Here is a 13,499-nt window from a genome sequence, read left to right on the forward strand (position 1 = left end):
CCCGGTGCCACTGGTCCTTGATCTCCTTCCTTTTCTTCTCGTGCTCTAGACGCCGCAGAGTCAGGGGCTAGGGAGGAAGGAGATACGGGTGCAGATGGTGGCGAACCCCGGCCCGGCCCTAGTATCAGGGAGACACCTCTCTGATGCGGCCTAGGTGGGCCGAGCGACCCCACAGCCAGCCACCACGTGCTAAGGCCTCAGCTAAGCCTGGCCCACACCTCTCCCCAACTCAATCCCACCATTATCGATCCCCAAAGACACCAGGCTCCCCCAATGAGGAGAGCCACAGGAGAGCTCCAAGGAGATGACATCTATGACAGTGAAGATAACTATCTCCCTCCTACGCCCACTCCCATGCTGGGCAGAAATCCCAGAGTTCAATTCAAAAGTCAAAGTCATTGACTCCTCTGTCCAAGGCTTCAGGAGATGGGGCTAAGCAGAGGAAGAGGGATGGAGGAGGGGTTGGGGAGGCTCTCACCTGCATTGAAGTCTGGTTCTGCAGGGTAGCCACCACCTGCAGCACCCCATGGCTAAACTCCATGTCCTGTTCTAGGGCCAGGGAATAGATGGACAGGAAAGGCATGTGGGGCTGCAGAAAGAAGGGATCAGGTCGAACCCAGGAGGCCCCTTTCTCATCCCGCCATCCAGCCCATTGCACCCACAGAGCCAGCCCCCCACCTCAGCTCCCTAGCAAAGGCCCCACCCCCACCCTTTGCTCCGGGGGGTCATCAGGAGCATTGGCCCACCTCCTGGGTTATCGTCTGTTTGCAGCTGTTGACGATCTTCTGCAGACCTTTGGCAACCTCCATCTCTGGGCAAGGGGAGAGAAGGAGCAGGGACCTGTCACTACTCAGCACCTGAAGCTAGCCCACAGGAGCCAAGGACAGCACAGCCCCACCCCACAGCCCGAGGGCCATGGGAATCCTCATGCTCTGGATCTCACTTCCAGTCACTGGGAAAGAGCTCTTGGATATCAGTCCACAGGACTTAGGATTCAGAGCTGGGAGGAATTCTAAAGATCACCTGGTCAAAGCCCCTCACTATTCAGGAGGAAACTGAGGCAGGAGAGTTTAGGTGAACTGGCCCAAGGTCACAGAGGCAGTCAAAGCAGCAGAGGTTCCTAACTCCAAATCTAGTGCCCTGTCTACTAGGCCACTGTCAAACAACTGAGGGAAAGAGTAGCGTCCTTCTCAAAGTATGCGCATCCTGAGCCCCTACCCGAATGAAGGATCTCTGTCCTCCCGCCATTCCATGGGCCTGCCTGACCTCCCTCCTCCACGGCAACTTCCCTAACCACCAATGAGCTCTTCCTTTTCTTAGGCATCTTAGAGCCTGACCCCTCTAATAAGATGCCATCTTATATTACGCCTAATTTCTGAGACTGAGGTCCCTGCCAGTAACACACTCTGGAACCTTGGCCAAGTCACAACCTTCATGGCACTACTCAGTTTTTCAACTATAAAAGAAGGGAAATGGACTACGCAATCTCTAAAGCCCCTCTTGGCCCCGACATCCTGTGCTCTAGTGGGCCCTCCCAGCTCTGACCTCCTGTGTTCTAAGGGCCCTCCCAGCTCTGACACCCTGGGTTCTAAGGGCCCTCCCAGCTCTGACATCCTAGGTTCTAGGGGCCCTCCCAGCTCTGACCTTGGGTTCTTCCTAGCTTTCACATTTCCTTGAGCCTGTCACTCTCGTCTCATTCACTGCCTTCTCCTTCTCTTATCTCCTCCTGGGGAGAGCCCATGCATGCAGGAATCCAGCTATCACTGGGTCTCACCGAGTGTCGTCCGCTTCTCCAGGTAATTGATGAGATCTTTCATATACTTGGCGATGTTCTTGGCATACTGCAAGGCCACGTCCACGCCCCCCTCACAGCGCTGCAGCACCACGTCCACATCGTCCGCCAACAGGCAGCCTACAGCCAGAAGACCAGGTTTGGAGGAAGCCTCCCAGCTCCCAAACTGTCCTCAGAGACAGTGTGGGAGCTGGTAGAGAGCTCTGGCAAGGGCTGTGCCTTTCACCAATCAGTTTGCCTGCCCTGCCTTCAAAGGCCACACTTCTCACCCCAGAACGACCTATTCTTGAGGGCAGGGGCTGGTGTTGGTTCCTCCTGAGACCAAGAGCTGAGCATTCTCTCCTCGCTAGAGCCCCACAAGCGCCAAGTCTGGGGCCCTGCCCGCACAAGATGCTTGCAGCCCCCAAGGAGTGCCGAACCCTGCGTTACTCCAGCTGGAGGCTTCAAGAGAAGGTGCCACCAAAGGCCACACCTGCCCAATAGACGTCTCCCCCCAGCTCCCCGGAGCTACCAGCCTTCCCTGCCCAACTCCCGCCGGGGCCAAGCCGGCCGCCCAGGACGAGGACCTTCCCCCAAATCAGCACAGATAGCAGGCCAGCTTACCAAAAGGTTCTGTGCCTGGAGACATGCTATCCGTACACTGCCCTGAGAGGCCCCCATAAAGGTTCTCCATGGACTTAGGAGAGAAAAGAGAGAGCAGGTTAGATAGCCCCATAAGGCAATGCAAAGCAAGCCCAAACCACCCACACTGGAAGGCCTCCCCGTCCAGTACTTTCGAGTATGTGTGTGTGACCTTGACTGGTCTACGATACCTGGGGGAGACAATGAGGTTTAAAGGAAAAGCCTGGGCCTGGAAGGCTGACTGGCCCTGGGTTCAAGACACGTGACCTTGGGTAAGTCACTTCTCTCTTATTTTCTCAGCTCTGGCATTCTGAGTTCTAAGGTTCCTTTTATAGTGCTGACCATCCATGTTCTAAGGTAAGGTCCCTCCCAACTTTTAACACCCTATGTTCCAACGCTCCTCTCAGCTCTGACATTTTCTCCTCTAAAGGTCTTAGCTTTGACATTCTACATTCTAAGGTATCTTCTGGCTGCTCTGTGATGTGGGGTCCCAAGGCCCACCCAACTCGGGCACTATTATTTGTAATGACTGCTTACATATCCTTAATGCTTAACCTCTGCATCACCTTCCTGTGAGGCAGGTATTACGAGTACCGTTATCCCCATTTTATAGATGAGGAATAAGGCTCAAGGTGAAATGACTCGTCTTGGGTCACAATCCTAGTGAGAGGCAACAGCAGGATTTGAACCCAGGCCCCTCCTGACTCCAAGTCCATTATTCTTTGCACTATACCAGGCTGCCTCTGTGCTAAAGGTGACATGCTCTGATCTACACTGTCTTCTAGAGTCAGTATTCGATGTACTAAAGTCCCTCCCAGTTATACAGAGGGAAGTCAGGTTTCCTGGGATTTTCCTACCACTTTTATGAAGCAGTGCCTGGCAGGTGTTAACCCAACTGACAGAGTAGGAAACTGAGGCCTAGAGAGTGGAGGGGGAGAGGTTTGCTTAAGGTCACATAGTGGGTGATCCAATGCCAGAGGCTGGCATTGAGGTTTCTGGACCCCCAGGCCAGATTCTTTTTTTTTACCATATCTATGATCCAATGTCCCCCAAGATCTAGAAGCCTCTGACAAGAAAGCAAAGGGCAAGGCCCACTTACCTGGTTCTGGTCACCGGGAGGCATAGAAAGGAGGGTACTGATGTCCATCTCACCCATGAGGAACTCAGACACACTGAACAGGGAGAGAGGGCAGAGAGCCTGGTAAGGAGGCCAACAGTACTGAGGATGGCGGCACCACCTCCTGGGAGCCAGTAATAATCTCATAAAATTATACAGTGCTTTGAGGGCCACAACCTTGTTTGATCCCGATAACAGGCAAGATGGGCTGTATGACCCCCATTTTACAGATGAGGAAACAGAGAGCCCAGAGGAAGGAAGGGATCATCTAAGATGTTCAGCTAGAAGGGCCCTCACTGGTCAACCCCCGCCCCCTTCATTTTACAAAAAGGGAAACTGAGGCCCAAAGAAGAAAGTGATCTGCTTCCTGTCACCTAGTGAGTGGCAGAGCCAGGACTCACAAAGTCTGTAATCTTTCTAGGTGACCCACGGTCAGAGCGAGGTGTCAGTGACAGAAGTGGAGCCTCTCGACCACTAGCCAGAGGTCTGGAGACTAAGGAGGAAGAGAAGAGAGCTCCCCAGACCCCCTCTTTACCCAGAGAGCCACAGTCACTCACGTGCTGCTGAAGGACACAGCAACTGTCTCCAAGGCCTTCTCCAACTCACGCTTAACAGACTCATTGTTTGACTCATAATGGAACCCTATGGGGTGGGGGTGGGGGTGGGGGGGAAGCAGTTAGCACTTTCTCCCAGGAGCCCCTCAAAGTTGTGGCTTAAAGCTGTTGTCCTAAGACATCCAAGGCTGGAGGCAGCCCCGTCTGACAGACCAGGGGGAAGCCCAGAAAAGCCCCCAGCCCCCAGGACTGGCAGACAAATGTTCCTGGAGAGCTGGAAGTCTCTGGGGGGGCCGCCACCCCCACCCTGACCATGGCCAGTTCACATTGGATCCCAGTGTTCAACCCCCCATGTGACCCAAGGATAACGGAGGACCCCCCCCCAGCATCCTCCTCCTCAGAGCTCTCCTTCCCTCTGGCCCCCTTGACCAAACCCCAGAAACCATTTTGTGGCTGTTCAGTCGTTTCAATCCAGTTTGACCCTCCGTGACCCCATCTGGGGTCTTCTTGGCAAAGATACTGGAGCAGTTTGCCATTTCCTTCTCCAGCTCATTTCCTCCTCCAGATGAGGAAACTGAGGCAAACAGGGGGAAGTGACTTGCCCAGGGTTACACAGCTAGTAAGTGTCTGAGGCCAGATTTGAACTCAGGAAGACGAGTCGAGGCCCAGCACTCTGTGCACTCTGGCACCACCTAGCTGCCCTGAGCAGAAACCAGAGATATCCAGAGAAGCCAGCATCCCAGCCCTCATCCCCATGGTCTGGTTTCCCCTACAATGGAGGCTCTTCCTATGGGCACAGTTACAGACACACATCCAGGAAGTTGGTCCTGAAAAGGCAGATGCCCTTGGGCAAGGACTGAGGGGAAAAGCTCTCTCCTGGACTTCCAGAAAGCTAACAACTTCCAGAACTCTTGGAGGATCTTCCCAAACCCAATCATCAGCATCAAGGGAATGACCCTGAAGGCTCAGCCTGTGCCCCAGAAGGGAGAGATGTCCCTCCCTCCCCCTCCCCCCTCATCCTCCCCACCCCGCACCGCTGCCCTCGACCAGTCTGCAGAGTCCAGCCTTGGGGGGCGTGAGGGGTGATAACAACGGCTTCTGCTCAGGGACGAGCCCTCAGCTTTGTGGGCATCTGGATACCCACGTACACATCCCAACAGCACCGCCAACTCAGCATGTTCAAAACCAAGCCCACGCGCTCTGCTAGACTTGTTTTCTTGCTTTTGACCCTGCTTTCTCTGCATTCTGTGTCCCAAGAGCCTTCAATTGCTTACATTTCTGGCCTCGGCCCCACCATTCATTCATTCGGCATCCCAGAGCTCCCGCACTCACCCCCTTCTCTCAATGAATCTGGCCCAGTTACCAAGGCCTGTTGCTTCCACCTCTGACCCTGCCCCCTCGACCTCCACCTTGGGCTCTTGAAAGGGTCACTCCCGATCACCGACCTTAGCTTTCTGCTTATCTACTGCCTCATTCCCATCTGCCCACAAACAGGCGTGGGTCTCCCAGCCAGCCCTTAAGCAGCCTTCTTCCAACTTTTTGGACCAGCCCCTTCCCCAATAGTACCATGGTGAGACTTTCCCAAAGTTACCTGGACACCTAGAGCTCCTCACTCTGGACTCTTAGCAAATCCTACCACTGTGTGGAAGCAGCTCCCTCCACAGTCACAATGGCCACTTAATGACCAATTCAAGGGTCTGTGTTAGGATGCTTTTCTAATCGTGACATCGAAAAGCATTAACCCATCCTTCTGAATCCCCTCTCTCCCCTTAGCTTTCGAAGGGTCCAGTCTTTCAGAGGGTCCTCAGCCTCTCTCTAACACCTTAGTGCAGGTGTCCCCATGTTCCAGGCCCACTTTTCTCCTCTTTCTTTCCGCTACCCCTTGATGATCTTAGCTCCTGCCATGGCATTAACTACCACCTTGACGCAGACGACTCCCCATCCCTGACTGCCCTGTGAAGCTCCAGCTGCCAACCAGACCCTGGAAGGCTTCCTGGCACCTTCAACTCAACAGATCCAAAGCCAATCCCGTCACCTCTGCCCTTTGTCTGCAGCACTCACTGCCACTCGTCTCTTCTCCCTTCTCCATAACCTAAGGGCTAGCTTCACCCCTTCTCTTCCATCTACCGAGCATGCCTAGTATCGGGCCCTTCCTCTGCATCCCTCACTGCCACCAGCCTAGGCCCTGGCACCACCCACCTCAAGTGTCGCCTCCCAATGGGTCTTCCCGCCCACAAGGAGTCCCGTCGCTCCCCTGCTCAGGATTCAGTCCTTTCCTGTGGCCTCTTGGTTAAAGTTCAGACTCTTTTGCTGGTTATTCAAGGCCTTTCTCAGCCTGGCGCCTCCCTACTTCTCCAGGTCCATCTCTTACTCCTGCTCCCCAACCACTGATCATTATGGCTAACCTCCGTCCTTGCATGTTCAGCCCGCCACGCCCTCCGGCCTCTACACTTTGACTCCTCTGTGTCTGTGTTCACAGAATGCCCATCCTCCTTCCTGAAGTCCCTACAGAATTCCAATCTGTCTTCAAAAGCTCCCTCTGCTCAAGAACCCTTCTTTCTTGGGGCTCACAGAGAGTGCCAATGTCTCTAATGCACTCATAACATAACACTCTGTATGACAGCTGTCTATGTTGGTTTCTTATTGCCCTACTAGACCTTAAACTCCACGAGGGCAGGTATTGGGATTCAGATTTTTCATCTCTCCCAATGCTGAATGCAATATGCAGACAGTAGGTGTTTAATAAATGTCAGCTGTTATCACCCAGGGTCTAGGGCACTGCCAGAGAAATAGGCTCTGGGTCTTAAGTCACCCAGTCCCAAATTATCCTCTTCCTACTTTAAGCCCACCCTCAGAAAGTGAAGCCTGGCTCAGGTGGGCAGAGGCCAGCCCTAGGGCCTAAAAAGTCACCCAGCAAAGCTCTTCCCCAACACCCCCCTTCACCTCCCAGCTCACCTTTGACCTTAGAGATGAGGGTCCCAGCAGCTGTGAGGGTCTCGAGTGTTGAGCAGGGGATACTTGCTGATGACCTGTCGGAGGACCCTCAGGATTTCACCTAGGCACTCATGGGCCAGTGGTCGCCGAGCATCCAGTTGCTCTGAAATCATCCAGAAACATCAGTGATACTGGGGGGCACCCAGAGAAGGTGGAGGTCTGGTGGAGCACGGGGCAGAAGCACCCACATTATGGACAATACTAACACTCATGTCTAGCTCAGATGCAGGGTCACCCCTCAGTTAGGGCCCAGGTCAGGTGAGGTCAATAACATATACACATGTATACACATACATATACACATGTTTATGTGTGTGTGTGTGTGTATATATATATATATATATTTCGGTCATTTTTAGTCATGTCTGACTCTTTGTGACACTATTTGGGATTTTCTTGGCAAAGATACTGGAATGGTTTCCCATTTCCTTCTCCAGCTCATTTGACAGATGAGGAAACTGAGACAAATAGGGTGAAGTGATTTGCCCAGGGTCACAGGGCCCAGGGTCACTAAGCGTCTGAGGTCAGGTTTGAACTCAAGAAGATGAATCTTCCTGACTCCAGACCTGGCACTCTATTTACTGTGCCACCGAGCAGACAGACAGATAGATGGAAAGAAAACTGGACCTTCACAACATCCCCTAAGTGGTAGGTTCTGCGGATATTATTATTATCCCCAGTTTCCAAACGAGGGGCTGAGGCTCAGACTTTGCCTCTGGTCACAAGCCTCGCCAGCGTTGGAAGCAGGACTGGAGCCCAGGTCTCTGCTGACTTCCAGTCCAATCCTCTTTCCAGTACATTCCAAAGGGCAAGGAGAGGGAATGGAGAAAGACATCTGGATACAAAGGCTATGTATGGGTCGTGTCATGTTGCTGGGGACCTTCCTCTGTGGGCAGGCAAAGCCCTTCCCCATCCTCCTCTGGCCTGGTGGAGTGGAAAAGTACAGAACCAAGACGGTACAAAATGGAAAGAAGCGGGAGGCTCCTACATTCATTCTGTCTAGCCAATCAAACCAGCCAAGAATGACAGAAAGAGCCCTGCCGGCCTGGGAGTCAGAAGACCCGGATTCTAATGACAACCTGCATTTTTACAGCAATGCCAAATAAGGGTTGCAAAGCACTCCCTTCATAACAACCCCCGTATTATTTACTCCCTACTTGAAAGATAATGAAACTGAGGCCCCAAAGAGGCAAAGGATTAGGCACAAAGCTAGTAAGTTACTAAGACAGGATTTGAACCCAGGTCTAGCCCTCCTGCATTTGCAACACTGCCTCTCGTGTTACTAGTTCTGGCTCCCAATCTGCCAACAACTCCTTGTGTGATCCACAGCAAGTCAGTCCCCCTCTGTGAGTGTCCCTTCCCTTCCCTGAAAAATGAGCCCATTAGGATCAATGACCCCAACAGCGTTTTCCCCTCAAATGTCTATGTATGGTCTGAGCCGCGCCCCCGTCCCCACCCCACCAGTCCCCAGCTTGGAAACTTTCTGTTCTAAAGTCAAAGAATCACAGAATCTCAGAGGTGTAAGGGGCCTCAGGGGTCATCTAGTTCAGGCATTCTTTACCTGGAGTCCATGAACTTAGAAAAAACACTGTGATACTTCTATTTCAATAATTATAATTGGTTTCCTTTGTAATCCTATGTGTTTGATTTTCTGCATTTAACAACATAATTCTGAGAAGGGGTCCATGGGCTTTATCAGACTCAATGTCAAAGGGGTCTAGGTCACAAAAAAGGTTAAGAATTCCTGAAAGAATACAGCCCTTATCTAAACAGTAATGATATCCCCAACAAGTAGTCATTTAACTTCCTCTTGAAGAATTCCAGGGACTGGGAACTCATTCACCTTTTGGACAGCTCTAATTCTTAAAACGAATGTCCCTTCATTTAAGTCAAAAATTTTCCTCTAAGCAACTCTCCCCCCTCCCAAACGTTCCCCCTTACCCCAGCCCCACCCCAACTCTTCTGCCTTCTGGGGTCAAACAGAGCAAATCTAATCCCACTCCCACTGGACAACCCTTCAAATACAGGGTGTTCCAAAAGTCTTAATAAACCTTACACTGCACTAAGATTTTCAGGACACCCCGTATTCGAATTCTCTTCCTCGAAGTGTATCTCTGTCAGAGTTTTTCCAAGAGATCATCTGGAATACAGTTTAAGTACCCCCACCAACCTGGACAAAACGATGCCCAGAACAAAACGAAAACACTCTAGATGTGATCTGATGAGGGCAGGGGGTGTCAGGATTACTCATCATCTGTCTCTATATCAGATTTTTTTCATGTAGCCTAAGACTGAATTAGCTTTTTTGAACACAAACAAGGAGTCACACTGTTAACTCATATTGACCTAGATATATTTTTTAAGCTTTTCCCCCATCTTTTACTTGAGCCACTGAGTTTTTGAACCCATATCCAAAAAGGAGGACTACACATTTAACCATATGAAACCTATGAGGTTCAGCTCACCAATCCTTTTTGGATCTGAGTTGTATTAACTATCCCTCCAAAATCTGTGTCATCTATAAATTAAATAAGCAGGCTACCTAAGCCTTCATTCAAGTCATCAATAACAATGTTCAGTAGAAGAGAGCTCAAGACCTCTGGGGTATACCAGAATTTTCCCTACAAAGTGACATCAACCCATTAAGGACTAGTCTTCATATGACCAGTTCCAAACCCACTTGATTATACTATCATTCAGCCCACATCTTGCAAACTCATCCACAAAGATAATGTGAAAGGCTGGCAGATGGCTTGATGAAATCTAAGTATGTCTCTTTGGCAATTCCCCCAGATCACAGAATCACAGTGAGAAGAAAGTCTTAGAGTCTAACCTACCCCAACCTGACCAGAAATCACTTCTACGATTTCTCCAACAAATGCTCACCCCTCCTTGACTGGAAGACATCCAGGGAGGGGGAATGGTGCCTTCTGAGGACAGCCAATTCTGATCTGGATTAGCTCTGACTTTTGGCAAGTTTTTCCTTGAATAGACCCTAAATCTCCCTGTCAGCAACTACTGCCTATGTTCCAGCTGCTGCTCCCATCCAAGTTTGCCCTTTGGGGCCAAGGAGACCAAGTGCAATCCTTTCTAACCGGACATATTTTATTTTCTAACATCCCTTTCACCTCTATTATTCAATGTTCTATGAACATTGTCAGCTCTGACATCCTATGTTCCCTCAAACTCTGACATTTTACGGTGCCAAGTTCTTCCCAATTCTGTCATCCTATGTTCTAAGGTTCCTCCCACCTCTGACATTAATTGTCCCGTGTTCTAAGGTCTCTCTAACAATTTAACACCTTATGTGTTTTTTTTTTCCAAACACAATTTTATTTTTTCCAATTACACGTAATGATAGTTTTCAACATTCATTTTTATAAGATTTCGAGATCCAAATTTTTCTCCCTCCTTCCCCTCCCTATTCCTTCCCCAAGAGGCAAGCAATGTGATATAGACACTTTACGTTTTAAAGTCTCTCCAACTCTGATATTCAATGTTCTAAGGTCCCTCCTGTGAGGGACTGTCTGATGTTGGCTACTGCCAAGTGGCGGTTGTGGCAAGATGGGGTAGGAACTGGGTTTTAGGAAGTAACCAGAGCTAACGCTCCCGAGGCAGGGGCTGTGCCACATGGGAGTGGGACGGCAGAGAACAAGTTCCTTGGTCTAGCCCCCTCCCTAGGTACAACGCTAACCCCAGACACCTCCTTCCTGTGTCCTTCCAGACTTCCTGGGTCACGTACTTTGCCTTTGTGTAGCACTGACCCCAGATGCCTCCTCCCGGTATCTGGGCCTGACTTCCTAGGTCACGCGCTCTCTCTTTGTCTATGCACTAATCCCAGACGCCTCCTTCCTGTATGCGGTCCTAGCCTCCTGCGTCACTTCCTCTCCCTTGGTGCGCTAAACTCAGACATCCCCTTCCGGTATCTGACCCTACAATCATTGACTAGTAGGCGGGCTGAGGAGGAGGGGCTAAGTAGGTACTTAAGGAATAGGTCGTGGTCGGAGCACGCGCTCTCTTTGCTCCTGCTCTCTTGCTATGGCCTTCCTGCTTGGCCTTGCTGTGATGGCCTCTGAATAAAGCTCGGGTGTTGGCACCTCCTGGTAGGCTCGTCTCTGTGTGTTTATCTGGGTAGGCTCTGAAGACTGGTAAGTATGACTCTGGCAGCCTGCTCCTTATAGGAGGAGAGTGCATGGCGCGGCCGGCACAAGTGGCGCCCAACGTGGGGCGGAGGAAATAGGCCAGAGGCCCCGCGGATCAGCTGGTCTGGTCGCGGGAAGACAGACGAGACCCGTAGCCAATAGGGTGAAGGAAGGAAGATGGGACAGATGTTTGTTAAGGTCCCAGATCAGGAGGTGCGAGGGAAAGAAGTATATAAAAGAGTGAAAGAAGCGGAAATCAGTAGTGAGGAAGAATCAGGGAGTGAGGCAGAGGACACTGGAAACAGAGAATGGGAGAATAAGCAAGAGAAAAGAAAGCAAGGCCGGGCAGGAGGGCAGGAGCAGGAGAGTAGGAGCAAGAGAGCAGGAGGCCGTCGCAAGGAAAGCTCCGCCTATCATGCGGAGGGGTGGCCCCCTCCCCCACCCTTATCCGACAGAGGGAGGACCTGGGCCCCTTTAGAATGGAAGAAATTTAAGGAGTTAAAAGAAGCAGTAAATACAGTGTTTGCAGCTGTTTCCCAATGTGCCCTACGGGCTTTTAGTAGGATTCAGGCTTTGGGGAAACAAAGGCCCTCCATGACCAAGATTAAAAAAAGTCCTGATAAACCCTTCCCGGATTTCGTGGCCCGCCTACAGGCGGCCTTTTGGAAAGGGCTATCAGAAGTGCTGAAAACCAAAGAGACTAAATTGTGCTATCTATGCGGAAAAGCCGGTCAGTTCAAGGGGCAATGCCGCCAGAAACCTGGTGGAGCCCGCCCCAAGGTAATTTGTTACAATTGTAACAAATCCAGCCATTATGCTAAGGAGTGCCGCAAGTCGAAGTCGGGAAATGGGGCAAGGGGCCCCTCAACAAGCTTACCAGATGGAAGCTCCACCCCCTCAGAATGCGCCCTCGGGGCTGCATCAGGAATATCTCCGACTTCTACCCTGTGGTTCGGACTTCCCCTTTACAGCAAAGGAAATTTCCAAATAGACCCCGGAGATACAACCATAATGCCAGTGACTGGGCTTAATTCTGCCCTCCAAGCAGCCCTCGTGGTGGGCCTTTCATTATATACCTCCGTTATTGTCCACACCACGGTTATTGCTCACCAACCCCAGCAACAGATTATAGTAACTAACCCACATGACTCGGCAGCTTACATAGACAAAGGGGAAGTAGTGGCTCAAGCCCTCCCCCTATTGGATGGCCACAATAATGGTATTAATTGGGTACAACATATAGAACACAGTAAGCCATGGGCAACTATCCAAATTAAGGGGCGATCCTTCAAGGGATTATTAGACACAGGAGGTGATCGTTCTGTCATCTCACAACTATTTTGGCCCCCATCTTGGCCAGTCCAAACGGATGCCACAACGATCAATGGGGTCGGAGGGGTGCAACAAGCATGGGTATCAGCAGAGGATCTGCCCTGGCAATTCGCGGATAAGCAAGGGACCATCCGACCCCTAGTGGTTGCTGGTTTGAGATACAATTTATGGGGAAGGGATATTTTGAAGGCTTGTGGGGCATCTGTTTATATACCATCCCCGCAGGATTTTTAATTGGGGCCGCTGGGCAACAAGAGAAATTTTATTGTGTCAGACCCACTCCTCTAACATGGAGATCTAATAACCCAGTCTGGGTACCCCAATGGCCCCTCCCTGCAGAGAAAGCCCAGGCTTTATGTGATATAGTGCAGCACCAGTTACAGGTGGGGCACCTTGAGCCCACGTCCAGCCCCTGGAACAGCCCAGTGTTTGTAATAAAGAAGAATTCAGGGAAATTTCGAATGTTAATAGACCTCAGGGTGGTTAACACCACCCTAGAGCCCATGGGAACCCTACAGCCTGGCCTCCCCTCCCCTAATTTAGTGCCTTCTGGATGGCCTGTGACAGTCATAGACATCCAAGATTGTTTTTTCTCTATCCCATTATCCCCAGAAGATAGAAAGAGATTTGCCTTTACCATACCCACTACCAATAATGCAGGACCAGATTTAAGATATCAGTGGAAGGTCCTGCCCCAAGGAATGTGCTGCAGTCCCACCTTATGTCAGGCTTACGTGGGAAGAGTGCTGGACCCTATCAGGGACAAATGGCCTAAAGCCACAATACTTCATTATATGGATGATATTTTATTAGCCACTAGCACTAATGAGACACTAGCAAGACTGGTAAAAGAAACCATCTCTGCTCTTGCTCATTATGGTTTGGTGGTGGCCCCTGACAAAGTCCAACAAAATTACCCACTCACATACCTTGGCCTTCGTATGGAG

At 50.9% G+C, this 13,499-nt stretch overlaps 1 protein-coding gene across 1 annotated transcript in view; it reads right to left on the bottom strand.

Moving 5' to 3' along the window:
* LOC114042177 (rho GTPase-activating protein 45-like) overlaps positions 1-7,181 on the bottom strand; it is a gene marked incomplete at both ends in the record, with an annotated part of 10,140 nt that extends 2,959 nt beyond the window's left edge. The window contains 9 exon segments of the mRNA XM_027860846.1: positions 1-67; positions 479-589; positions 747-811; positions 1,775-1,912; positions 2,396-2,468; positions 3,513-3,585; positions 4,088-4,172; positions 7,040-7,083; positions 7,085-7,181. The exon segment at positions 1-67 is cut by the window's left edge and continues 35 nt beyond it. Of these exon segments, the coding sequence (XP_027716647.1) occupies positions 1-67; positions 479-589; positions 747-811; positions 1,775-1,912; positions 2,396-2,468; positions 3,513-3,585; positions 4,088-4,172; positions 7,040-7,083; positions 7,085-7,181 (753 nt within the window).
* Between the last annotated feature and the right edge of the window lie 6,318 nt (positions 7,182-13,499).

Source organism: Vombatus ursinus, unplaced genomic scaffold, assembly GCF_900497805.2.
Source record: "Vombatus ursinus unplaced genomic scaffold, bare-nosed wombat genome assembly UNPS02014282.1, whole genome shotgun sequence".
NCBI classification, from domain to species: Eukaryota; Metazoa; Chordata; class Mammalia; order Diprotodontia; family Vombatidae; genus Vombatus; species Vombatus ursinus.